General features: G+C 41.6%; 1 protein-coding gene across 1 annotated transcript in view; it reads left to right on the forward strand.

The window, feature by feature from the left end:
• Positions 1-26356, forward strand: part of LOC145414618 (bone morphogenetic protein 10-like) — a 304172-nt gene that overhangs the window by 14562 nt on the left and 263254 nt on the right. Inside the window, exon 2 of the mRNA XM_080284144.1 lies at positions 20006-20013. Within this exon, the coding sequence (XP_080140270.1) occupies positions 20006-20013 (8 nt within the window). The remainder of the gene's footprint in view (positions 1-20005; positions 20014-26356) is intronic.

Here is a 26356-nt window from a genome sequence, read left to right on the forward strand (position 1 = left end):
TATATATATATATATATATATATATATATATATATATATATATATATATATATATGTATTGGAGGCTGTGACACAATAGTACAACCTGTAAATATGGATGCTGTAGTGTTTGTGGTATGGGTCAAGTGAAGGTTTATATCAAAATATCATCCAATAATGAAAGTGTCGGAGGCGTGATGACATTGTCATGGGGCACAAAGACTGTGGTTGTGGCGGGGTGGGATCAAAGTATACCATGTAGAAATGGCTGCTGGAGATTTGATGGCTTCAGTGCAGTGCTGGATTAATCCAGAGTTTTTTTTTCAACCAAGAATGTGGACAATAAAAGCTTTCTTTGCTCTTATCTCGTATTCTGGATGTTTTGTGACGGACTCAGGCAAATCTCTCTCTCTCTCTCTCTCTCTCTCTTTCTCTTTTTAGGCTTCATCATTCTTCTTGGACCAACATGGCTGAAATCCTCCACTGTATACTTTCTAAATGTACTGGTGTTGGGTAGTTAACATTCTTTCTCTAGACTTCCAGGAGTCATTCGATAAAATGGATCACCGAAGATTGATGGCAAAAACTTGTGCATTGAAAAGTGAGATAAAAATAGCTTGATGGATTGAGAATGATCTAACCAACCGGTGTCACTGGAGAAACCTGTGGCTGAACATGAGTGTCAGGTGGAGTGCCCCAGGGTTCAGTTCTCGGTTCCATACCGTTCATCATTACATCAGTCGTGAAGATATGGTGCCATCAGCCTGACTGTCCAATTTGCAAATAGCACAAAGTTAGGTGGCAATGTTTCATCACTCAAGAAGTTCGAGAAATTAAGTAGGGACTTCGTTGAAGTAGAGGAATGCTCTGTTGGGGGAACACCGTTCATCTTGGACAAGTGCAAGGTAATTCATATCGGTTATACATGTCGAAGAATCAGCTACTCATTAAAAAGTGCAACCAGAAGTAATGATTTGGAGAAAGATTTTGGCGTACAAATCACCAGCGAACCTTAAATTCCTCATACAGAACACTGAAATAGACGAAAACAAGGACGCTTCTGTGTTATATAGAGGCAGTTCAAGTTCTGAAACAAGATTATCCTCTCTGTACAGTTCTCTTGTGTAGCCACATCTGGAACATAATGTGCAGTTATGGTCACTGATCCTGAATAAAAATATCACGAGTCTTGAGAGAATGCAGATTCGGGTTGTCTGATTAGGCTTGAGACGCTGGCCCTGTTAACTCTTGAGAGTAGACATTTTCGTGGGCAACTGATTGAAGCTTCCAGAATCCTTCATGGATCTGAAAACATCGGCTAACAACACATGTATAGCTAAATGGAAACACGACGAGGAATCACGGAGAGCGGCCCAACATTAAGCGTTTCCACAAGGGTACTTTAAATTTACTTTACGTACATGATCTGAATGTGTGAGATCAGTTACAAGCAAAGGCAGTTGACAGCAGTTATTAACAAAGTTTTGTTAGGACTAGTTTTGTGAAAGTCTGAAATCTTTCCTCCGTTCATGTAAAATTTCCTAGCCTTTCTCTCCCTGGCTGAGTTTACTACCTTTCTGTGCCAGCGTTGTGGGTGGAGATGGGTGGGGAGTGATCATCTCTGCTATACTTTTCTCACACTGTTAGAGTAACAACATATACCTGGTAACTTTATTCATAGCACCACCTTGGTACAGGTCGTTTAGATCTAGGTATTGATCTTTGTAACTGCTCCTAGTAACTGACTGCGTCTCTCTCTCTCTCTCTCTCTCTCTCTCTCTCTCTCTCTCAACTTGGTACTGCAGGAGGGTAAGGAGAGGTAAAGAAGAGCACTCCATGGAACAAGGGGGTTTAAAACTGTTTACAGATGTCCATCTAAGGAAGTTTTGTGTAAACTCATCATACATTTCGCTTCTCATTCCTTTCTTGTTTTTTTGTGCGTCGAAAGGGAAGGAAAAACATGTTTAGATAGATTCATTCCTCCCCTCTGGTGTGTCCTGTGACTAAAAATAATTTTTTAAAAAATGTTTTCCTAATTTTTGCCGTCACCCCGAAGAGATCTTGTCTAGTTTGTTTTAGATAATGCCAAACGATTAAGAAGCATCAGACAGATCCTTCTGAGGCACATGGGATGGGAAATAATTTCCATTAATCCATTCACCTATTTTTTTTTCTATTTACTTTAGCTGAAACCATATTATTCTATACAGCTCAGGAAACTGGTTTGAAGGGCCCGCGTCACTTGTATGTGTGGACTGTAGCTTCATAACATTATAATGTAAAGCATCATCTCTTCTCTCTTCCTGCCGTTGACTCACCACACACATTATTCATCACACACTTGACTGACTCAGTCCACACCACAGACCTAATTCCCTTCACACCTGACTGACCACACACACACCACAACTTCATCACACATCTGATTCATTAATCACTACACACTGGGCTCATCACACACAAAACATCTCACTTACCACACACCTCACGCACTACACACCTCACTCACCACTCACCACACACCCCACTCATCACACACCTCATTCATCACTCACCTCCCTCACCACTCACCACACACCTCACTCACCACTCACCACACACCTCACTCACCACTCACCTCCCTCACCACTCACCACACACATAATCCATTATATACTATCCTCGCCAGGCCTAACCATGACATCAGATCCTGGTATGATATCAGTTGTGTATCACGCTAATGACGACAGGTATTATTGTCCAAATACCAGGAGGCGTGTGAGGACTGCACGGTTCTTCACTGGTGCGTCGTAGGCGCCTAACAAACACAAACACGCCTGACTCACCAACCACCAGCCACTAAAGGCATACAAACAAGACAAAGAATATGAATGATGCTGAGGAGTTGGCTGCACATGCAGACGCAGGCTGAGGTAGGGAGGAGGATAGGACATATAGACAGAAGAATAGGTCAGTGAAGTGGAAGGAAAAACAGTGGTAAACCAGGAAAGAGGAAGACAGGGAAACGTAGAGAGGGGTGAAGGAGAATCAAGAGGGAGGAGAGGCTATGAGATGCTGAAGTGAGGGCGATTCAGGAAGACAGCGTGTAGAGATGGCAGAGGATGAGGGAGATGAGGGAATAGACTGAGGAGGGAAAAGGAAAGAAAAGTTTAATAGTAATTTTAGAAGAGTGGGTGATCGAAGTGGAGGGCAGGGTGCAATCGAACTTAACAATGGACGTAACAATGAGAACTGACCAGAAGTTGCGAAAGCTGAAGCAGTAGTGGCAGAGATTGAAGGGGTGATGGAAAGGGGAACGGGTGGGGAAAAGGTGTAAGTAGAGGGAACAATGGAGGGACCGAGACAGAAAGAAGCAGAAAAAAAGAGCGAACACGGGTTTTGAGGTGAGCTAGGGAGTGAAAGGAAGGGGAGGAAAGAATGAGATAGGAGTAAGAGGGAAGATGGGAGATATTAAAAGCAAACGAATGTGTTAGCAGATAGGATGAACACTATAAATATATACATACATACATATATATATATATATATATATATATATATATATATATATATATATATATATATATATATATATATATAGGAAAAGATGGAAGGAAAAGAAGAGTAGCAGAGAAAGAAACAAGGAGAGAGGAGTACCAGCAAACGCAACAGGGGAAGAGGGAGTCAAAGAGTAAAGGATGACTTGGAGTATACCTGGGGCAGAAGAGGGACATTAAACGAGCAAAAGAATGTGGTAACAAAGATATGACAGTGGCAAGTATGGGGTGAGTAGGTGCTTACGGTACAGGAATGGAGGAGGTGAGAGAGTGTTTTGAGACAGTCACGAGTCTCATGCAGAACAAGCTGGTGGCCTTGACACTCCCTATGATGCACCCTGCTCACCCTATGGTATTTTCACGCAAAGGCAACTTCACCTGTTTTCATCTATTAATATTCATTCATTGCAGCTCATTGCTGTCAAGTCAGTGGCTTGGGTGGTAGAGTAAGTACTTAGAAAATTTTAGGTCCCGTGTTTCGGCTAACCACAACCAGTGGTTGGAACAGTTGAGGAACACTCCACTCAACAGAAATTTATGAGCATTGGATTGAGTCACTGATTTCTATTTTGGCACAAGAAAAAAACAGTATCAGTTCCTTATGCCTAAAATCCACTCGTGTCTCTGTGACGTGTGAGTGGTGCTGCGTCACCACTTGACAACAGGAAAATACCTTCCAGGTAATTCTTGATTCTCAGTCTCAAGCCGAGAGGTAAGAAGAGTTCATTATCAATAACAGAATACAATGTAACATAATTCATGATCATGTGCGTTCATTCATGTTGACCCTTCAAGAGAGTTACTGGTGTCACTGAGGTAATGGCTCGAGTAATTGAAGATCAGTGGTTTTGACTGTCACATACACACACACACACACACACACACACACACACACACACACACACACACACACACACACACACACACACACACACACACACACACACAGAGTGTTGATACCAAAGGGACCAATTTCGTGTGCTCATCAATTATTAATATGGCCACTATCATCCGCTACAGTGTCCGGTTTAATGAGGTCGTCTGCAGTCTCTCTCGTCACCCTGTCTCCCTACCTATCTGCTCGCTTCCCTTCACCTGTCACCTGTCTCGCCTTATCTCTTTTTTTCCCCCCTCCCTTTGCCCGTCTCCTTGCTCCTTTAACCTGTTGATTTCCTTCCTTCCCGTGTTAACTCATTCCTTTTATAATTATGTTTAAGCATCCCTTGGTCTGTTTGTCTGATCGCTTTGCATCTCTTCTGGATCCCTCCGCCCGTCTACTTGTTCCCTCCATTTTATCCATTCGCTTCCTTTAATTGTCGACTTTCTCTTCTCAGCCGTCTACCCAGTCACTGTCACCTCGCTTCTCTCTGTCTCTCTCTTCTCCACTTGCCTGTCTCCTTTTTCAAGAAAGTAAGAGGGAGTGATGGATGAGGTAGCAGAGGGGTGAAAAGTACATATGGCGTTATGTAGGTGCGGACAGAGAGAAAGTGAACAGATGGAGAGCGCATTTTAATAAGCTGTTGACTGTAGGCAACAAAGGAAAGACAACGGCAGCAGAAGAAGCTAGTGCCAGTATAAGTGGATAGGGAATGACTGGACGAAGAAAAGAGGAAAGAAGAGCAGAAGGGAGTAAGACAAGCGTGTGGAGTAGACTGTAGCACCAGTCGAGCAGGGCAGTACTCCCGAGGTGGATGGAAAGCTGATGACAGGGAGTGCTGGATCTCCCGTTTCATCAGCCCTCAGGACTAGTTCCTGACCATCCCCCTTTGCTGAACTTTTTCAGTGTCTCAGTTACACAGAGAGTAGGCCAGCATGCTCTCCAGTACAAATTTCTCTATCTATCTTCACCAAACTACATGCACAGTACACACTACACTTCCTATCCAAAATTCACCAAAATGGCATCAATTCACCCAGCCTCGGAGTCCCCAGGGGGGGGGACCATAAATGCCCCCGCCATCTGCCCCTCTCCCGGTGACGACTCGAGGTGCCTGGAACCACTGTCTGACTCTCTTCTTCTTCATTTCTGCAACATTCGCGGCCTTTCCTCTAACTTTCGCTCTGTTGAGCACCACCTCTCCTCCTCTAAACCTCACCTTCTTTTTCTAACGGAGACTCAGCTGTCTGAGGCAACTGACAGCAAACCCTTTTCTGTATCCTCCCTACTTTCTCTATACTCATTTCAAAGCCAAAGGTGGCTGTTGTGTATACATACGCAACGACTTATCTTGCTCTCGTGTTCCTGAACTTGATTCTTCTGAATTCTCCACTCTCTGGCTTCGGCTTTCCTGTCATTCTCTGACTAAATATATCTGTGCTGTTTACTTATCCCCTAATTCTACTGACTATCAAAAATTCTTCGACTATCTTACTTCTACGATGGAACACATTCTGTCCATTTCTCCTTTCTCTGAAATCTCCATTCTTGGAGATTTCAACGTTCACCACCACCTTTGGCTCTCCTCTCCTTTCACGGATCCACCTGGTGAACAAGCCTACATCTTTTCTATCCTTAATGACCTAGAGCAGCTTGTACAGCACCCTACCCGTATCCCTGACCGCCTTGGAGAGAGCTCCAACATACTTGACCTCTTCCTCACAACTAATCCTTCTGCTTACTCTGTTAATCTTTTCTCTCCGTTGGGCTCCTCCGATCACAACCTTATTACCTTAACCTGTCCTATCGCTCCAGTACGGCCTGCGGACCCTCCAGGGGAAACGTCGTCTCTGGCATTTTGGAGCCGCGGACTGGGAGGCCCTCAGGCAGTACTTCTTTGATTTTCCCTGGAATGATTATTGCTTCCATGGCCGTGAGCCATCTGAGTGTGCCTTGCTCATTACGGAGGTTATTCTCTCGGGCATGGAAGCATACATTCCTTTCTCATATCCTTTGACTAACGCAAGAAAGCCTTGGTTTAATCACGCTTGTTCTAATGCTGTCCGCAACAAGGAGAAGGCCTACAAAGGTACCGGAGCCAACCCACCCCTGAATCACATAATCTTTACGTTTCTGCCCGGAATCGTGCTAAGTCTGTTCTTCGCTCTACTAAAAATAATTTCATCCATACTAAATGCTCTCAACTCTCCAACTCGAATTCTTCCCGCTCCTTCTGGCACCTTGCCAAAAATCTTTCTAACAACTTTACCTCATCATCCTTCCCTCCTCTTTTCTACTCTGATGGTTCTGTAGCTATTTCTTCTACTGATAAAGCAGATCTCTTCGCACAGACTTTCTCCTCCAATTCCACCTTAGACGATTCCGATTGCTGTTCCTCCATCACTTCCCCCCTCTGACTTCCTCATGGCCGACATTAAAATTTCTTCAGTTGATGTATTTTCTGCCATTACTGGCCTCAGTACTAACAAGGCATATGGGCCTGATGGGGTCCCTCCTGTTGTTCTCAAAAACTGTGCTTCTGTGCTTACACCCTGCCTAGGCAAACTATTTCGCCTTTGTCTGTCAACTTGTACCTTTCCTTCTTGCTGGAAGTTTGCTCTCATTCAGCCAGTCCCAAAGAAGGGTGACCACTCCCAACCCTCCAACTATCGTCCAATTGCTTTAACTTCCTGTATTTCAAAAGTTTTCGAGTCAATTCTTAATAGAAAAATTTTAAGGCATCTTTCCTATCACAACCTTCTTTCCGATCGTCAGTATGGGTTCCGTCAGGGACGCTCCACTGGCGATCTTCTCTACCTTTCAGACTCCTGGTCATCCTCCTTTCGGGACTTTGGCGAAAGCTTTGCCATTGCACTTGACATCTCAAAGGCTTTCGATCGAGTCTGGCATAAATCTTTAATTTCCAAACTGCCCTCCTACGGTTTCTATCCTTCTATCTGTGCCTTCATCGCTAGCTTCCTTTCTGGTCGTTCTATAGCTGCTGTCGTAGACGGCCATCGTTCTTCTCCTAGATCTATCAACAGTGGTGTTCCTCAGGGCTCTGTCCTATCACCAACTCTCTTCCTTTTATTCATCAATGATCTTCTAAGCTGTACATCTAACCCTATCCACTCATACGCTGATGACTCCACCCTTCACCTTTCCATTCGGTTCCCGCAACGCCCATCTCAACAGTTACTTCAAGAAACAAGGGATGAGGCTATGGCACACCTAATGTCTGACTTGACTCATATCTCTGACTGGGGTAAAAATAATATGGTTGTCTTTAATGCATCTAAGACTCAGTTCTTACACCTATCAACCGACAAAATCTTCCACAGGTATACCCACTGATGTTTAATAATATTCAGATTAATCCTGCATCATCCTTGAACATGCTTGGGGTTTCATTTACTCAGGACTTATCTTGGAAAGATCATATTACATCTCTTGTAAAATCTGCTTCCAAGAGATTGGGTGTGCTAAGCCGACTCCGCTCTTTCTTTACCCCTGCACAATTGTTGACTCCATACAGGGGTTTTATCCGCCCCTGTGTGGAGTACAACTCTCATGTGTGGGGAGGCTCCCCACATACAGCTCTTCTCAATAGGGTGGAGTCAAAGGCTTTTCGTCTCATTAACTCTCCTCCTCTTACTGACTCCCTTCAACCTCTATCTCTTCGCCCGCACTGTTGCATCTTTATCTCTTTTCTATCGCTACTTTAATGGTCACTGCTCCTCTGAACTGTCTGCTTGCATTCCTCCACCTCTATGACGGGCGCGTAGCACCCGTCTAGCAGCAAACTCTCATCCCTTTTCTGTCCAACTCTCTAATGCAAGAGTTAACCGTTACTCCCAGTCTTTCATTTATGCAACAGGTCAGCTCTGGAACTGTCTCCCTCTGTCTGTATTTCCTTCTGCCTATGATCTCCAGTCTTTCAAACGTAGTGTGTCCAGGCATCTCAAAATGATCGGATCTTGAATTTGGCTCTGTATTGTATTTTGTTTTTCTCTTGGAGGGAACTATTACTGCAGGCTCATGCCTTTGGTTCCTTCTTCCTCGCATAAAAAAAAAAAAAAAAAAAAAAAAAATTAACTATAAGTGGGTAAAGCATGAGGACTGATAGAGTGTGTAACGAAAGGTTGAAAAATAGATAGTGACTGAAGAAATCCATAAAATGTGCAGATTGACCAGGGAGAAAGGTTAATTACCAGAAAACTTAGAGTCAGGAATAATAGCTCCTTTGTACATGGGGAATGAGAAAAGATGAGTGGATGGCAGTCATAGCGGTGTTTGTCCCCTTAGCACAGTGGGAAAGATGTGCTGCAGAACAGTTATTGACAGAAAGAGAAAAAAGCGGTAAGCGCAGGAGATAAACAAAGAAGTTGTAAGGATGGGGAGGGTCTCGTTGACCAAATCATTTCTATTATGTGTATATTAGAGGGAAAAAATATTGGAAAAACAACATGGTCGGATCCATGAATCTGGAGATTGCATACGACAGAATGCTCGTAGATAAATAGAGAACGTGCACGATGCTGAGACTTCATGAAATACAGTATATGAAATTTTGCTTAATATTGTTAAGAGCATTTAGTCTACAAGAATCCAAGGGTGGAAATGAATGTGCAAGGTACAATGAGCGTGTCCTTTGATCTGAATGTTGTACTGCAGCATGGATGTGCCCTGGCACTGCGGTTGTTACACACACACACACACACACACACACACACACACACACACACATATATATATATATATATATATATATATATATATTGTTACAGAACAGAGAAAGATAATGTACACTTTAAGTGAGAATGCTAAAAATCACTACTGTCCCGTAACGTTCCAGGTTCAAAACAAAAGAGTTAGGTAAAATTACAAGTTAAAGTTTAATGCTCAAACTAACAACAAAACATTCAGGACTCATAAGGATAATGTAATGGCAAAAAACAGGTTAAATATATGGTTAACTGCAATAGCCTCTATTAACATGAAATTAGCAAGAGTAAATTTACCTAAGTCAGCCCTGATAAAATGAAAATACACTGGGTAATGCTCAGTTAATGCAAGATAAATTATTACAGATACAAAATATTATCAAAAATGACTGACAAAAAGAACTTTACATGGATTACAAAAAAACGTTACTAGGCCTAAGAATTAACCCTATGCTACACAGCACAAGAAAAAATGCAACAACAGTCATACTCAAATTACACAGCTGCTAGATGGTTGGAGACTTCCTGAGCACTCACAACAATAACTGTACAGGGGAGGACAGAGATGTGAACAAAATGAGGAGCAGATCTAAGTGGCAATTAATGTAGAGACTGAGCTCATTATATAGGGGCCAGCAGAGCTTGATACAACTTGTAAGAAGGACGCGCAAATGAAGCCATGGGGACAAAGAGCTGAAAATCCTGCTCTGAACAACAGAAAGGACGACTTGCTCTACTATAACGGTAGAAGGGGGGAGTGAGGTAGAACACGCTCCTGATCAAACATGCAGCATACTGTGCATTAAAATTACACAAAGGATGATGAAATCATAGGCTATGTAACACCTCCCCACAAAGAAAAAGAAATTTACAAAGGAAATTTCTTATTACTCTAAAACAATCTGTCTAAAGTCTAGATAAGCAATCTGCAATAACATTTTCTTTCCCTTTGACATGTTGTATGTCTAATGAATACTCCTGAAGAAGTAGACTCCATCTTGTCAGTCTCTGATTTTTATCTTTAAACTTACTAAGAAATTTCAGTGGGTTATGATCGGTATAAATGACTATGGGGTCAAAACCAGAACAAAAATAAAATGAAAAATGCTGTAAACCCAAAATCAAGGCCAAAAGCTCTTTCTTAATAGTGGAGTAGTTCTTTTGAGGTGGAGTGAACTTCTTACTTTAATAAGATACAGGGTGTTCAATACCCTGATCATCCTCTTGCAGCAAAACAGCCCCAGCTCCTGTATCACTTGCATCAACAGCCATCTTAAAAGGCTTAGCAAAATTTGGAGTAGCGAGCACCGGCTGACTTAATAGGATAGCTTTAAGTTTGTTGAAAGAGGATTCACAGTTATCGGCCCAGACAAATTTAACTCCCTTTTTCAGTAGGTCTGTAAGTGGTGATACAAGAATTGAAAAGTTAAGAACAAATCTCCTGTAATAACCTACCATTCCCAAAAATCTTTGTAGCTCTTTCCTACTTTTAGGTCTGGGAAGATCACTTATAACCTGAACCTTAGCTCCTGGTGGTGCAACATGTCCATCACCAATTACGTACCCAAGGTACTGAACTTTAGCTTGACCAAACTCACACTTTGATAAATTAGCTACAAGATTAGCATGAACCAAACGGTCATCAATATAAACAACACACCCTGCCAAACCCTCTGTTACAACATTCATGAGCTTTTGAAATGTGGCTGGTGCATTCTTCATACCATATGGCATTACCGAACATGCAAAAGTCTTTCCTAGTGTTACAAAACATGAGATCTCCCTAGCACGTTCAGTCATAGGTACTTGCCAGTATCCCTTTAACAAATCAAACTTACTTATGTACCTAGCCTTTCCGATCTTGTCTATGCAATCTTCCACGCGAGGGAGAGGGTGTCTGTTTTGGTTATCTGATTAACACGTCTGTAGTCGATGCAAAGCCGCTGTGACCCCCCTGGCTTAGGGACCAGAGTGACAGGAGAACTCCACTCGCTCTGACATGGCTCAATCATCTTGTGGTCCAACAGGTAGCCAAGCTCCTTCTGGATGAGAGGAACTTTCACTGGGTTCACACGGTAAGGAGGCAGTTTAATTGGCTTTGCGTCTCCAACATCGACATCATGCATCAACACAGTGGTTCTTCCTGGAGTGGCACGGAACACTTGCGGGTACTCCTGCAGTAATGCCGAAAACTCTTGCCTTTCCTCGGGAGGTAGGTGAGAAAGCTTAGTCTGGAGATCATTCATGATATCAGGATTCTTCCCCAAACTATCACTCAGGCTCATACTGCATGGGAGAGCTTCACTTGCAGACTCGGGTGGAACAGCTACAGTGCAGACTGGATTATTTTTGTCCCGCCTGTGATATAACTTTAGCATGTTGATGTGACATAGTTGCTTGTTCTTTCTACGATCTGGTGTAGCGATGACATAGTTGACTTCACTGAGTTTCTTCTCCACAAAATAAGGACCACTAAACTTGGCTTGAAGAGGTTGCCCATGAACCGGTAGCAGAAGCAAAACCTGATCTCCTGGCTGAAAGTGGCGTAACCTGGACTTCTTATCATGCCAAGTCTTCATCTTCTCCTGAGCAGCTCCTAAATTCTCTCTCGCCAGTTGTAAAGCAGTGGACAGCCGTTCTTTGAACTTCATCACATACTCCAGCAGGTTGACGTCATCTTCCTCCGACAGCCAGCATTCCTTGAGTAACTTAAGGGGTCCTCTTACTTCATGGCCAAACAGTAGTTCAAAAGGTGAGAAGCCCAGTGATTCATTTGGAGATTCTCTTGCAGCAAACACAACGAATGGAAGACCTTTATCCCAGTCTTTCTGATGTTCCAAACAGTATTTCCTGAGCATCGATTTGAGTGTTTGATGATATCTCTCCAACGCTCCTTGGGTCTGGGGATGGTAAGCTGAAGACGTGATCTGGGTGATGCCCAACTCTTTCAGAGACTGCTTGAAAACGTTTGACATGAAATTACTTCCCCGGTCTGACTGTACCTCCTTGGGCAGACCAAACTTTGTGAAGAACCCTAGCATTTCCTTAACCACGTTCTTTGCTGAGATATTTCTAAGTGGAATGGCTTCAGGATAACGAGTAGCCATATCAATCATGGTCAACACATAAGAAAATCCTGAAGAAGTCTTAGGAGGAGGGCCCACAATATCCACCAACACACGGGTGAAAGGCGCCTCAAAAGGAGGAATGGGAACTAGAGGTGCAACCTTTTCGGTCTGATTACACTTCCCCACAACTTGACAGGTGTGACAAGACTTACAATACCAGGAAACATCCCTGAAGATACCTGGCCAGTAGAAGTGTTTCAAAATGCGTGCCACAGTCTTCCTCACTCCAAGGTGTCCTGCCAAACTGGAATCATGAGCCACTCTAATGATATCCTGCCTACAAACACGAGAGATGACAACTTGATGTACAACCTCCCATTCACAGTCGGCTGATGCTGTGGGGGGTCTCCACTTCCTCATAAGTACTCCTGACTTTACATAATAACAAGTAGAGGCACCGGCTGACTCTTCTTCACTGTAAGCAGAGTTAGCTAGACCTTTCAACTCAGGGTCAGCAACCTGCAACTCAACCAACTCTTGACGAGACAAATTATCAACACTACGGGGTACTGCCTCATCTGGTGAGTGGTCCAAATTAGCAAGAAAAGTGTCAGCTAGGATAACATCATCATCATCATTATCCTCTAAATCACCAGTAACTTTAGACTTAGCCCTAGTGACAGCACATGCAGGGAACACATCAGGGACATTACAATCCTGGGTCGCAGCCACTGGCTTACTAGACAACTGAGGAGCTGGACACACTTGACTTCCACCAATATCATTTCCAAGTAAGAAAGTTACACCTGACATTGGGAGTGTCTCAACCAACCCAACCATAACGGAACCATTAACAAAACCAGACTCTAAATTCACTCTGCACAGAGGGACAGAGAAGTAATTATTCCCTACACCTTGTAAGATTACAGTTTCATCAGAGGAATTAACATTAGAGCCTAGAACACTGGTCAGCATAAGGGATTGGCAAGCACCTGTATCACGATATATTTTAACTGATTTCCTGTCATTACTGTCCAGAGGACTGACAAAACCATCAGACAGGAAATTAGCACATGAACTCTTGAGAGTGTCACCCACGTTACTGCTCAAAAGAGGAGCTCCATCATGAGAATTTAAGTTACCCCTCAAAGCAGGTTCAGTTAACTCAGTTAAAGAATTCTGGGAACTCTCAAGAGTGGACACTAGACCAATTGACTGAATATTTAAAGACTTCTTTTTGTTCACATCACGCTGTGTCCTGAAACATTTCTCCGTAGTATGACCAAGCTTACTACAATAAGTACATTTACTTTTCTGAAATCCAGAGGTGAAGCTGGTATTTATTTCCTGAGAAACATCATCTTTATTCTCTTTCCTGTTACCTGTACTCTGAGTAGAGGCAACGTACTTACTCTCAGCTATCCCTTTTTCTTTAGAATATCTCTTGTGAGTGAGAACATATTCATCAGCTAAAACTGCAGCATCAGACAAATTATCTATTCTTCTCTCATCAAGATATAGGCTTACATCTTTATAAATACACCTCTTGAAGTCCTCCAGCAAAATCATCTGCTTAAATTTACCAAAATCAGAATCCACATTCTTAGAATTTAACCACTGCTCTAACAGATCTTCTTTGACTTTTGCATACTCAACATGGGATTGCTTATCTTGCTTATAAGTTGTCTTAAATTTTACTCTATAGGCTTCAGGAACAAGCTCATAGGCCTTAAGAATCAAGCTCTTAACTACATCATAATTATCAGATTGATCCTGAGGCAAAGATGCATGAATTACTTGAGCTTTACCGGTGAGAACAGTTTGAAGGAGTACTGGCCAATACTTTTTGGGCCAATTAAAACCTGTAGCTACCCTCTCAAACAACTGAAAATACTTTGTTAAATCAGATTCATTAAAAGGAGGGACAAGATTAACATTTTTAGCCACATCAAAATCATCAGAGCTAGATGATCCAATTCCACATTGTTTCATGCGATACTCATGGTCTGCCTGAATCCTGGCAAGTTCAACTTGTGCGTGTATCTGCGCCTCCTGAATACGAGCCTGAGACTCCGTCTCCTTAGGATTTGCTTGAAATTCAGCCTCCTTAACACGAGACTCCGCCTCCTTAGCACGAGCCTCCTGCAGGGCTAGCTGTAACTTAGCTATTTCAATCTGCGTTTGCTCATTTGGAGGAGTTACATCAAACAAGCTTTCATTAATCATGTCAACAATTTGATCTGTAGAATGATGAGAGTGAACTGCAATTCCCAATTGTTGAGCAACAAGCTTAAGTTCATTCTTTGTTCTGTTTTCTACATCACACACTGTTTGCACATTTGACAAGAAATCTTTGGCTTCATCAAGTGTAGTAATAGTAGACATCATGAATAAATCACAGTCACAAAATATCAAGCAATATCCTTATGATAATATCCTGAATATCCTGATAAGAGGTCGCCAAATTTATGTTAAGGAACAGAGAAAGATAATGTACACTTTAAGTGAGAATGCTAAAAATCATTACTGTCCCGTAACGTTCCAGGTTCAAAACAAAAGAGTTAGGTAAAATTACAAGTTAAAGTTTAATGCTCAAACTAACAACAAAACATTCAGGACTCATAAGGATAATGTAATGGCAAAAAACAGGTTAAATATATGGTTAACTGCAATAGCCTCTATTAACATGAAATTAGCAAGAGTAAATTTACCTAAGTCAGCCCTGATAAAATGAAAATACACTGGGTAATGCTCAGTTAATGCAAGATAAACTGTTACAGATACAAAATATTATCAAAAATGACTGACAAAAAGAACTTTACATGAGTTACAAAAAAACGTTACTAGGCCTAAGAATTAACCCTATGCTACACAGCACAAGAAAATATGTAACAACAGTCATACTCAAATTACACAGCTGCTAGATGGTTGGAGACTTCCTGAGCACTCACAACAATAACTGTACAGGGGAGGACAGAGATGTGAACAAAATGAGGAGCAGATCTAAGTGGCAATTAATGTAGAGACTGAGCTCATTATATAGGGGCCAGCAGAGCTTGATACAACTTGTAAGAAGGACGCGCAAATGAAGCCATGGGGACAAAGAGCTGAAAATCCTGCTCTGAACAACAGAAAGGACGACTTACTCTACTATAACGGTAGAAGGGGGGAGTGAGGTAGAACACGCTCGTGATCAAACATGCAGCATACTGTGCGTTAAAATTACACAAAGGATAATGAAATCATAGGCTATGTAACAATATATATATATATATATATATATATATATATATATATATATATATATATATATATATATATATATATATATATATATATATATATATATAATTACCGGGAAAAAGGAAACACGAAATATCTTAACCGCTTTCGTGTACTCACACACCCACACACACACACACACACACCTTCCAGACTTCCTCTCTCATCATACGGCAGGGTGATGTTGGGTCCAGAGAGCCTGAAAGAAGATGTTAACTGAAGTTTGTCCAGCTGAATGGACCACACTCCCATTCACTCACGATTCTGTTCTATAATTCTCAGTTTGCGTCCGTCTGTCTGTCCGTGTGTCTGTCTGTAATGCGAAGTTTGTGAGGCGCATAACGCCTAAACGGTAAGAGATAAAAATAAAGTTGTAAAGGACCCGTTTGAGTGTGCTGCATAAAAAAAAAAAAAAAAAAAATCGACCGCGTACCTGCGTCGTGCCAGGCTAGTCATTGTAAAGACAATTAAATTCGAACTGTAAGAGATTAGCAGATTCCAAAAGGAAAACTTGTTAAGGATCTTTTGGAGAGTGCTGTTGTGGAAAAATCGACGGTGTACCTGCGTCATGCCAGAATAGGCTTAATTACAGCACAGCGGGGTAGGGCAAGACATTACATGCATACGTACTTAGTCTCACCTGATTATAATCCCAAGGTTGGCTCTGCCTGCCTGTGTGTCTGTATGTAAGTCTGTTTGTATGTCTGTCTGCAGTACAAACTTTGCGTGGAGAATCACGCAAAAACCGTAATAGATGCCGAGAAACTCCAAAAGTAAAACTAGTTAAGAGCCCTTTGCAGCGTGCTATATGCCTTTTTTTTTTCTTTTGAAAAGTGAACCGCGTACCAGTGTCCTGCCAGAAAACAGTACTCACTATAGGGGAATGTCGGGCACAGGCTGTACCAGATGTCAACAAACTCCAAACACAAACGGTATTAAGAACCCTTTGGCGTGCGCTTGAAGCCAAATGAAAGGAAAAAAAAAAAAAAAATCCACAGACTACTTCATGTTGCATTCTTGTTGTGGTAAAAAGTATAGGAAATCCCTTATAGTCAGACGATGTAAAATTTCAACTATCTTTATAATAGTGACCCGCTTAACTCAAGGAGAGCCTGAGCACCTGTTTTGGAGAAACAAAGGTGATGTCAATGGCCTTTTATGTGTGTGTGTGTGTGTGTGTGTGTGTACATTAATACACACACACACACACACACACACACACATATATATATATATATATATATATATATATATATATATATATATATATATATATATATATATATATATATATATATATAATCAGCCATTACAGGTCCAGTACTGAACAAAGGCCTCCTCCAACCTTCTCTACGATTTCTTTGACTGAGTCAATCTCTGCCAGCTATTGCCTGCAAACGTCTCTATTTTATCTCTCCACCTCCTGTCTGTCATGTTTCTGCTACGCTTGCAGTCTCTTGGAGTCCATTCAGTCAGCCTCTTCCTACATCAGTTATCCCCTATTCTTGCTGCATGACACACCCACCTCCATTTCTGTTCTTTTATAACTTTTATAATGTCTTTGACCTTTAGTCTACTCTCTCGTCCAATATAATCTCTTCCTGTCTCTGAAAGATATTCCCAACATTAACTTTTCCATTGCTTTTTAAGAACTGATCAGTTTGTTTTCCATCGATTTCGTCAGTTTCCAGGTCTCACAACCATACATCAAAGCTGGGATTATACATTTGTAATAAGGTATCCTTTTCATTAATACATACTGGCATGCTATATTTTAAGATGTCTCTTTGTTTACAGAAAGCTTTCGATCTAACTATAACGCGTTTTTTTTTTTTTTTTTTCGTTTTCATGCTCTCTCGTTAGTTTTAGCATTTACCCGAAGTATTAATTATGTACTCCTCAGCCCCTTCAAGAATTTCGCAATTTATTTTGATGATGCTCTTTGGTGTACTCGAATCTGAATAAAACATGTTTACTCCTTTGTTCTCTCAGTCTAGCTTTCTGAAAATGCTTTCAAGGCATGCTGTAAATATTGTTGGTGAAACTGTATCTCCCTGACGCACGCCTTTCTCAATCTTAATTTTTTTTTCTGTGTCTTTGTGTAACTTACCGTAGCAGTTTCCCTTTTCTGTATGTTTTCAGACAGTTTTACAATGTTCTCATTTACTCCTTGTTCCCGCAATGAATTTGCAATTGCTATGTGCTCCACTGAATCGAAAACCTGTTTGTAATCGACAAAACCCAAGCACAGCAGTTTACTCGTATTACATTCCGTAGTTTTTTTGTTTTTTTTTAATTAACTGATTCGTTATGTGTAGATGATCAGCAGTCGAATACCCGTACTGGAATCCTGCCTGTTCACGATTTTTTTTTTTTTTTTGTTGCTGTTATTCTGTTCGTAAGGACTTTAGTAAAGATTCTGTAAATAACTGATAATAAGTTAATAGGCCTATAGTTCTGTTACAATTCCATCGTCTCCTGAGGCTTTCCCTATTTGCATACTTTTAAGAGAGAAGCTTACTTCATCTGGTGTTACCTCAAGTATTTCACTGGTGTCAACTAAAAAGCTGGTTATTTGTAGTATTGTCTTTCATGCCTACAGTTCTTTGTAAAATTCTTCAACTCTCTTCACCATTTTATCTCTGTACTTAATGATTTCGCCAATTTTGTCTTTCAGCGATATAATTTGAAGCTTCCCAGTGCCATTTTGCTTCGGACCTGTTTCAGACTTTTTCCTTTTTTGATTGTTTTTTTTGATGTGATACATGTTTCTATTTCGTTTTTCTTCTCTTTCTCTTGTTGATAAGCTTATTTAATTCTGCTATTTCTGTTTCATCTTTCTTTGTCTTTATTTTCATCTCCTTTCTTCTTTGCATAAGCTCGAGGGTCGTTTTTGGAGACTTGTTGGCTTTGGTTGTATTATCTTTCCCCACTACACCCCCCCCCCCTCCCGATTCTCTGAACACTTTTGTTAGCCTGTCATTCAACTCAACAATGTCACACTCAGCATAACTTAGAGCCTTTTTTTTTTTTTTTTTTTTTTTTTTTTTCTGAAAGGCTGCTTTATTTTCGCTTGCTGCTTTTGGGCATACCTTTTAATTTTCAATCAGCTTCGTTCTTTCACTTCTGAAATTGAATTTGGCTGTGCAACCCATAATTTTGTGATTACATCCTATATTTACTCTACTGGCAACTGTGACATAATTGGTCATGTTGTTCTTATCTGCTATAATCAAGTCATTCTTTGTTTTTTCATTTGGGCTTCTCCAGTTACATTTTCTCCCTGTTCTTTTGTGGAAGATTGTGTTCATTATTCTCACGTTATAGATTTCAACAAAATTTACCATCATTTCACCTTTGTCATTCCTTTCTCCCTTTCCGAGTTTTCGCATTCATGCTTCTCCATTTTTTTAATTGCCAACTTTTTTGTTGGAATCTCCCATGAGTGTAGTATATATGGTCATTGCTTCTTCCATAATCTGGGAGATGTCATCATGGAATAGTTCTATTTCTTCCTCTATGATTTGGGAAATGGGTGGATATCCTTGTATTACTTTCAGGGCGTATCTTTTGGGTGATCTAATCACAATCCATGCTAGTCTGTCAGACACACTGCTGAATTTACCATTGTTTTCTGCAAGATTTCCGTTTACAAATCCTACACCACTGACTCTTTCAATTTGTCTTTCTCTGCAGTAAAACATGTGGTTGCTGCCTTGAAGATGAATTGTTTTCTTTTCTGTGGATCTTGGTCAAACCTATTATATCGCAACTAATGCTTTCTAACAGAGTCATCAAGGTATCAAGTTTGTAACGTTCTGCGAGGCTTCTTACACTGTAAGTATAGATTTTATGAATTTCAATTTGTTTAATGTTCCGGTCTCTGCTTTGCGGAGACAGTGCCAACTCACCTGTGGTGGCACACTGCCCCTAAAGCACAGGAAGCAGTGCGGTTGGATTTTTAGCAGACAAAGGTCCAACAGGAACGCACATAAAATCATTACCAATAGAATTCACGATTGGTTGCAAATAATCTCACTTCCCCGCCTCATAGTTTCGGTTGAGATGTAACTTTCTTGTCACCTTATTCATTATATTCGGGGGAGCCCTATACAGTATGTCTGTAGCGGGTCATGGTCCACACCACGCAAGAAGGTTCCTCATACACCCATGAGGTGTTCCCTTATCCGCCACCTAAGGCCACATCAGGTGGCAATGGGATCGTGCCCCTGTATGTATATACAGTAGCTATATAACTATATAACTCTCTCTCTCTCTCTCTCTCTCTCTCTCTCTCTCTATATATATATATATATATATATATATATATATATATACACACACACACACACACACACACACACACACACGAGAGGCCTTTGGTCTCTCGTTGGCTTCCTAAGGAAAGGGCTTCAGCCTCCCTTTAGCTTTGCCATAGATCACTACTATCAGGACCATTGAAATTTCATATCTTCTGCCTATAACGGACTATTTATTTTTAAATCACATCTAGAAAGAGAACTGGAATTGTTTCCTGAGATCCTTTGGCTTGAAGCACACTCCAAATGGTCCTTGACATCTTTCGCTTTTAGAGTTTGTCGACGAACTTAGGATTATAGAATGGAATTTACTTATGTTTGTATATAATGCTTTGCCCTGTCCATCTTTGTCATATATGTGGGTATTCTGGCACTACACAGGTACACGGTCGATATTCACTCTCTGGATTTTTCTTAGGGTTAAGACACACACCAAAGAGCGATTAGCAACTTAAACTTCTGAAGTTTGTTGACGTTTCTTCCCGTTTTTTGCATGCTGCTTCACAAGGCTTGCATTAAAGATTGACACATAGACGGTGGGATATACAGACGCGAACTTAGGCTTATAAAATTAAATGTAAGTATATATGTATGTAATATATTGCCCTGCTCCTCTGTCTCAAGTTTACAGATATTTTGGTACGACGCAGGTACACGGTCAATATATTTTTATTTTTTTATTTTTACATCAGGCACAATCCAAAAGGTCTGTAGCAACTTTTCCTTTGGGAGGTTGTTAATATCTCTTGCAGTGTGTGAGTGGCGCTCTGCACTACGGCTACTCTGGCACGACGCAGGAAGGCGGACGATTTTTCCGTTTTTTTTTTTTTTTTTTTTTTTTATACCTATAACACACTGCAAATGATCCTTAACATCCTTTGCTGTAGGAGGCTGTTGATATCTCTCACCGCTTGTGTGTGATGCTCCGGACAAGTTCCACTATACCGACATACAGACGGACAGACAGACAAACGGATGTGGTAGGATGTGGTAAGGCAGAGTGTGGTGTGATGGGGTGTGATGTGGCATGGTGAAGTATGACAGGGTATGGTGTGGTAGGTTGTGGTGTGACTGCATGTGCTGTGGTGGGGTGTGGTATTACAGTGTGGTCTGAAGGGGCCTGGTGTGGAAGGATGTGGTAACGGCAACGTGTGGTGTGGCACGGTGTTGTCTGAGAGGGTGTGATGTAGTAGGATGTGGTGACTGGTATGCATGGTGTGACATGGTGTGGTATGGCAGAGTGTGGTTTAACGAGGCATTTGGTAGTGCGACAGTGTGTGGGGTGGCAGGGTGTGGTGTGGCAGGGTTTTGTGTGGCAGGGTGTGTCGTGGCAAGTGTGGTGTGACTGTGATAAGGTTCGGGTGTGGTAGGGTATGGCGTTAGGGGACGTGGTGTGGTGAGGCTAGGATTAGTGAGTGGTAGGGTATGGTGTGATATAATGAGGTGTGGTTTGGCAAGGTGTGTTTTGACAGAGTATGGTGTGGCAGGGTGTAATGCGATGCGTTGCTGGGTGTGGCAAGGTTTGGTGTGGCAGGATTTGGTGTTGCAGAGTTTGGTGTTGCGGGGTGTGTTGTGGGGGTATGATATGGCAAAATGTAGTGTTGCAAGTTAGACTATAATAGGGCGTGGTGTGGCAGTGTGGTTAAACAGGGTGTAGTGTGATGTAATAACGTGTGATAACTTGTGACATAACAGTGTTGTTTGCCGGGGTGTGGTGTTAGGCAGTGTGGCCCGGAGAGGTGAGGCAGTGTGTGGCTCGGTATGGTACGGTGCAACAGGGTATGATGGAATGAGATTTGACAGGGTATGGATTAGCAAGGTGTGGTGTGACAGGGTACAGTGTGGATGGTTGTGGTATGTATGCTGAGATGCTGTATGTTGTGGTGTTGAGGGAGCGATACTAGCATACTGTGTTGTGACAAAATTTGGTGCAGCGGGTGGTATGGCATCCTATGTGTGGGGCGTACCGCGGAAAAGCGTAGCAGCGTGTACTGTGGCGCTGTAGTAGATAATATTTCCTAAAAATCACTGTGTGTGTGTGTGTGTGTGTGTGTGTGTGTGTGTGTGTGTGTGTGTGTGTGTGGCTCCTTCTTGTACGAGAAGGGAGACCAGTGATAGATCGATGCAACCCTCCTAATTTTTAAAAAGGATGAGGAATGATGGACAGAAGAGAAGAAAATAGTAAAAGTCATTGAGATCCAAGGGAGGAAGGGTACTGCACCAGGAGTGAGTGCGAATGACAGTATGGAGAAAAGAAACAGGGAGAGGAAAGGAAGAATGAAGAGAGGAGGGATATGAAAATGACAAAATGAAACATGAGAACAACGAGGAAGTAGGAGGGAGACGAGAGGAATGAGGGGAAGCAAAGAGAAGGGGGAGGGAAAGAGGAAAGGAGAGAACACAATGAAGGCAAGGAGAAAAAAAACAAAGTGGAAGAAATGAGGGAAGAAAGAAAAAGGAGAAAACGGAAGAAGAAGCAGAAGAAGAAGGAGAGAGAGAGAGAGAGAGAGAGAGAGAGAGAGAGAGAGAGAGAGAGAGAGAGAGAGAGAGAGAGAGAGAGAGAGAGAGAGAGAGAGGTGAATAGAAGAGAGTGGAGGAAAAAAAAAGAAGAAAGACGATGAAGGTGCTGACGGAGCGAAGAAACAAGAGGAAATAACACATAATGGACAGACGAACAAAAAAGATATAGAGACAACAGAAAAAGGAGAGAACAGTATAGGGATATGAGGAGAGAGAAAACCGGAGCCTTTCTGATGGCAATATTCTCTTGGGGGGAACAGGAATTTATCTCCTCAGTCTGTTCTCATTAGGAAGGGTCTAAATCCATGTATTGTATATAATTTTAGTCATTCTTCCCTAAAGTCTTACAAGAAAGGTTAATTCATTCTAGAAGCTGCAGTATAAAAAAGTATATAGAGTTCCATTATGACTTTGGATTTTATTTGAAATCGAAGGACCTCGTAGGAATTTTAATATTTACAAACTGGGATTCGTAGGCCCCTCTTACCTGGGTCTGTCCATCATCCGGTCTTTCATTTCTGCATCAGGAACGTAGGCATCCGGGACTCGGCAAGTAACACCTACATTTAAAGCAAGAGAAATCAAATGCTCGACCCTGATTGGCATTACCGGTAAGTGAACAATAAACCCATCCATGCTGGCCAGGTGGAGAGGTTGGAGAATGAGAGGCCAACTAGGAGAGTGTATGTGAGTGGGGTGGGGGGGGGAGACCAAGGATGAGATGGAGGGATAGGGTGGAGCGATACATGAGAAAGGGCGTGTGAGTTGTAGGGAGGACACCCAAACAACAGAGGACAGGGTGATGTGGAGGCGATTTGTCTGCGGTCACCTACTAAGGGATTAAGACACCTGGCAATAGACAGATAGATAGTTAGATAGACAGATAGATAGATAGATCTCTCTGATGCAAACCCTTACAGGCCATGAGGCGCCTTAACGCAATGAACCATCCGGCGTCTTCCACACTATGTACTGTGTGGACACCTACTTTTTTTGCTCTGTTTATTTATTTATTTATTTATTCTCCTTCTTCTTCCAAAGAGTTTCAGTTTGGTTCCTTTCCTTAATTTCCTGACCAGTTTGCTTTAAACTTAGCACAGTTGTTCATTGGGCAAATACCCTCAGACACCGTATTCATTTACCTGATTTACCGGAGATATTTTAAAGGGCTTTATGAGGTCAGAGGTCAAACTACACAAGAAAACAAGTTTAGGGATGTCATGTTCTTGTATGTTATAATCATCATGGCAGTCTGTACAGAAGTATTTCGGCGTACTGCAGCTGACTCAAGACTGTTCTATATTCCATTGGGAATGTCGACAATTTTTAATAATTTAGTTACCGTCCTATGTATTGGTGGTTTCCTGAGATACAAGAGTACTCGGCTTACCACGTGGTGAAGAGTCACCTGAAAGTGTCGGATATTAACATGTATATTACATCATCACTCACGCTGGCAACTCGTATACAAGCAGAGTCAAGACTGGGTTGATTCCTGCACGTCATAGCAAGGAGGGAGTTGTTTCTGATCCTGCAGGATTTACACACTGAAAAGGGTAATGGTAATCACTTTAAAGGATTTGCCCACTTCAGAGGATTTACCAGCAAAAAAGGGTATTAACCTTACAGAATCTACCTAATAAAAAGGGTACTAACTTCAAAGGATTTGTCCACTAAAAAGGGTACAGGCGCCTCAGAGCTGGGTTTTGTGCCTACCCGAATCCCAGTCACTTTAGGCAGACATTAATGAACGAAAGAGCACAGAAGTATTAAAATTTGTCATGGAAGGAAGGTAGTGTGTTGGCGTTGTGCAAAATGAAGATGAAGGGGGATGACAGGGATTCTGTGACACGTGAGAGGCGGTGGCTGAATCGGTACAGAGGTGGCCTGCAGTTCTAATGGACCCATGTTCAAATCCCCGCTGGGGCAGGGAACAGTTTAAGGATTTGAATTTCATAAAAGCAGACTTTACCATTCTACCTGAAGACCCGCCGACATGTCGTAAAAGTACTCCCGCTAATACCAATATACCAGTCCTGTACGAGACAGCCCTAGCATGTATTCAGTATGGACAGTGGGTGTTAGCGCCGAAATGGTGACACGTGGAGATGTATGGTATGCAGGAGGACTACTGAGTCTTGGGAGCAGGGTGTGAAGCCTATGTTCAAAGTCGGACACACACATAAAAAAAAAAAAAAAAAAAGAAAGAAAGAAAATAGTCTGGTGGCAGCACTCGTGAAGTGGGTAAGGAGGGAGTGACAACTGAGGAATGGAAACTGGAGGAGGGAAATGAGTTATTTTGCATGTATAAATTCAAACTGCATGTTTGTTAGGTTTTATCTTAAGTAAGATAATGGCTGTGGTTGCGATGACTGCATTTTCACCTTTCGCAGACAAAAAGTGTAGAAGAGAAGGACAGGTTTGGGAATGAATTGGGTGGAACGAATGTAAACATATCAAGTGTTTTTGATGGATGATTTTAATAGATGACTTATTTGTTTCAGTAACCAGACCATTTCGACGTGCCACTGGTAAATGTCAATGGATGCTGGCTGAAAGATACGGATCAGGAAATCGTATTTCAAGCCAGTAATGACTTTAATGTTCTCGATACAGGGATACAAAGAGAAATTAGCATTACAAGAAGGCTGGGTGACATTGTGGTTGTCGAAAGAAGCATAACTGGATATCACTGATAAGGATGATACGGACGACTTTGATCATAGGATTGTGGTGTGTCAAAGGATGTTTAGAGGGGCACAGGAGAAAAAGGATCAGATGACCGCCCAGAGAGTCAGATGAATAAACGCAAAAGACAGATGAGATTTACAAATTGGGAGCTAAGGGTTTTAAAGTCTCTGAAACTCACACGGACAATGTTTAGTTAAGAATGTAAACGATGTGCGTTAGATTGCAAAGCTATCGGAAAACAAAACTGGAACAACATATGGGAGTATATAGGACGAGCAGTGAAGTACAGATGAAAGAAATACACTGGATGGATGGCAGGTAGAAGTTCATATGAAATATAGAGGGTATATAGCGGGAGTAAGAGATGTGTAGAGACATTATAAAAAAGAATTAAAGAACACATCGATGTACTAGGGTCAAGAGAATGCAGATTTCTTTAAAAACGGTAAATAATTTGATGTGACAATGAAAGAACGAATATTAAAAGTCGTTATATATAACGGATGAATAATGGAAGAATACTTATTATCATCATCGTCATAATGATCATCATATCCGGTTAATAACCCAGGAGTGCATGGGGTAAGAGTGATCCAGGAAAAGGAACAGGAAAACAGGAGAACTATCAAAGGTGTTCCCACCAAAACGGTCTGTACATGCACTGGCTCATGGTACGCGGCTTCAGAGTTCTGGGCTGTACCTCACATGCCCAACAATCCACACAAATGTATTCATAATGCCTGTGTAGCTAAGGAGAGATTTTTAAACTATAGGAGCTAAATACAGTCTTCATTAACTCCAACAGAACGAAAGGTCTATCCAAAGTTGAATAAAATCATTTGGGAGTAGCAAAAATAAACCACAGTATATTGTAATCGTAATGAAGGGATTTTAAATAGGACGCAACACTTGCCATGTGCATCTTCATGCATTATTCACCTAACCATTTTTGACGTTCATCAGTTCTTTGGATTCGTCAGCTTCTATATCTCACAGATGTTCACTTTCACTTTCCATATCTATCCGCCTTCCTGGCCTTGTGTGTCGCCTCTTACTCTCAAACTCACTCTTGTAAAAGCTCATACCCTTTTTCACTACCCTGTTCACATGAGTTTTCTCAGTGTCCATACCATTGAAACACTTTATCCTCTACTCTTGATCTATTTATTATCCTAACCACCACCTCATCCGACATACATTCTTTTATCGTACCATTTCTACCGTTCTCACTCTTAATCTTTATGTTCCAGAACCTATGTGCTAATGTGGCCGGTAACAAAGGTTTTGTTGTCCTTTTGCAGCCCACGTGCAGAGACTTTGTTCAGCATCAAAACCGTCATAGGAATAATCACTTTAGATT

This window comes from Coenobita brevimanus, chromosome 100 (assembly GCF_032717465.1).
Source record: "Coenobita brevimanus isolate Jiangsu-jjx chromosome 100, ASM3271746v2, whole genome shotgun sequence".
In the NCBI taxonomy this organism is placed as follows: domain Eukaryota; kingdom Metazoa; phylum Arthropoda; class Malacostraca; order Decapoda; family Coenobitidae; genus Coenobita; species Coenobita brevimanus.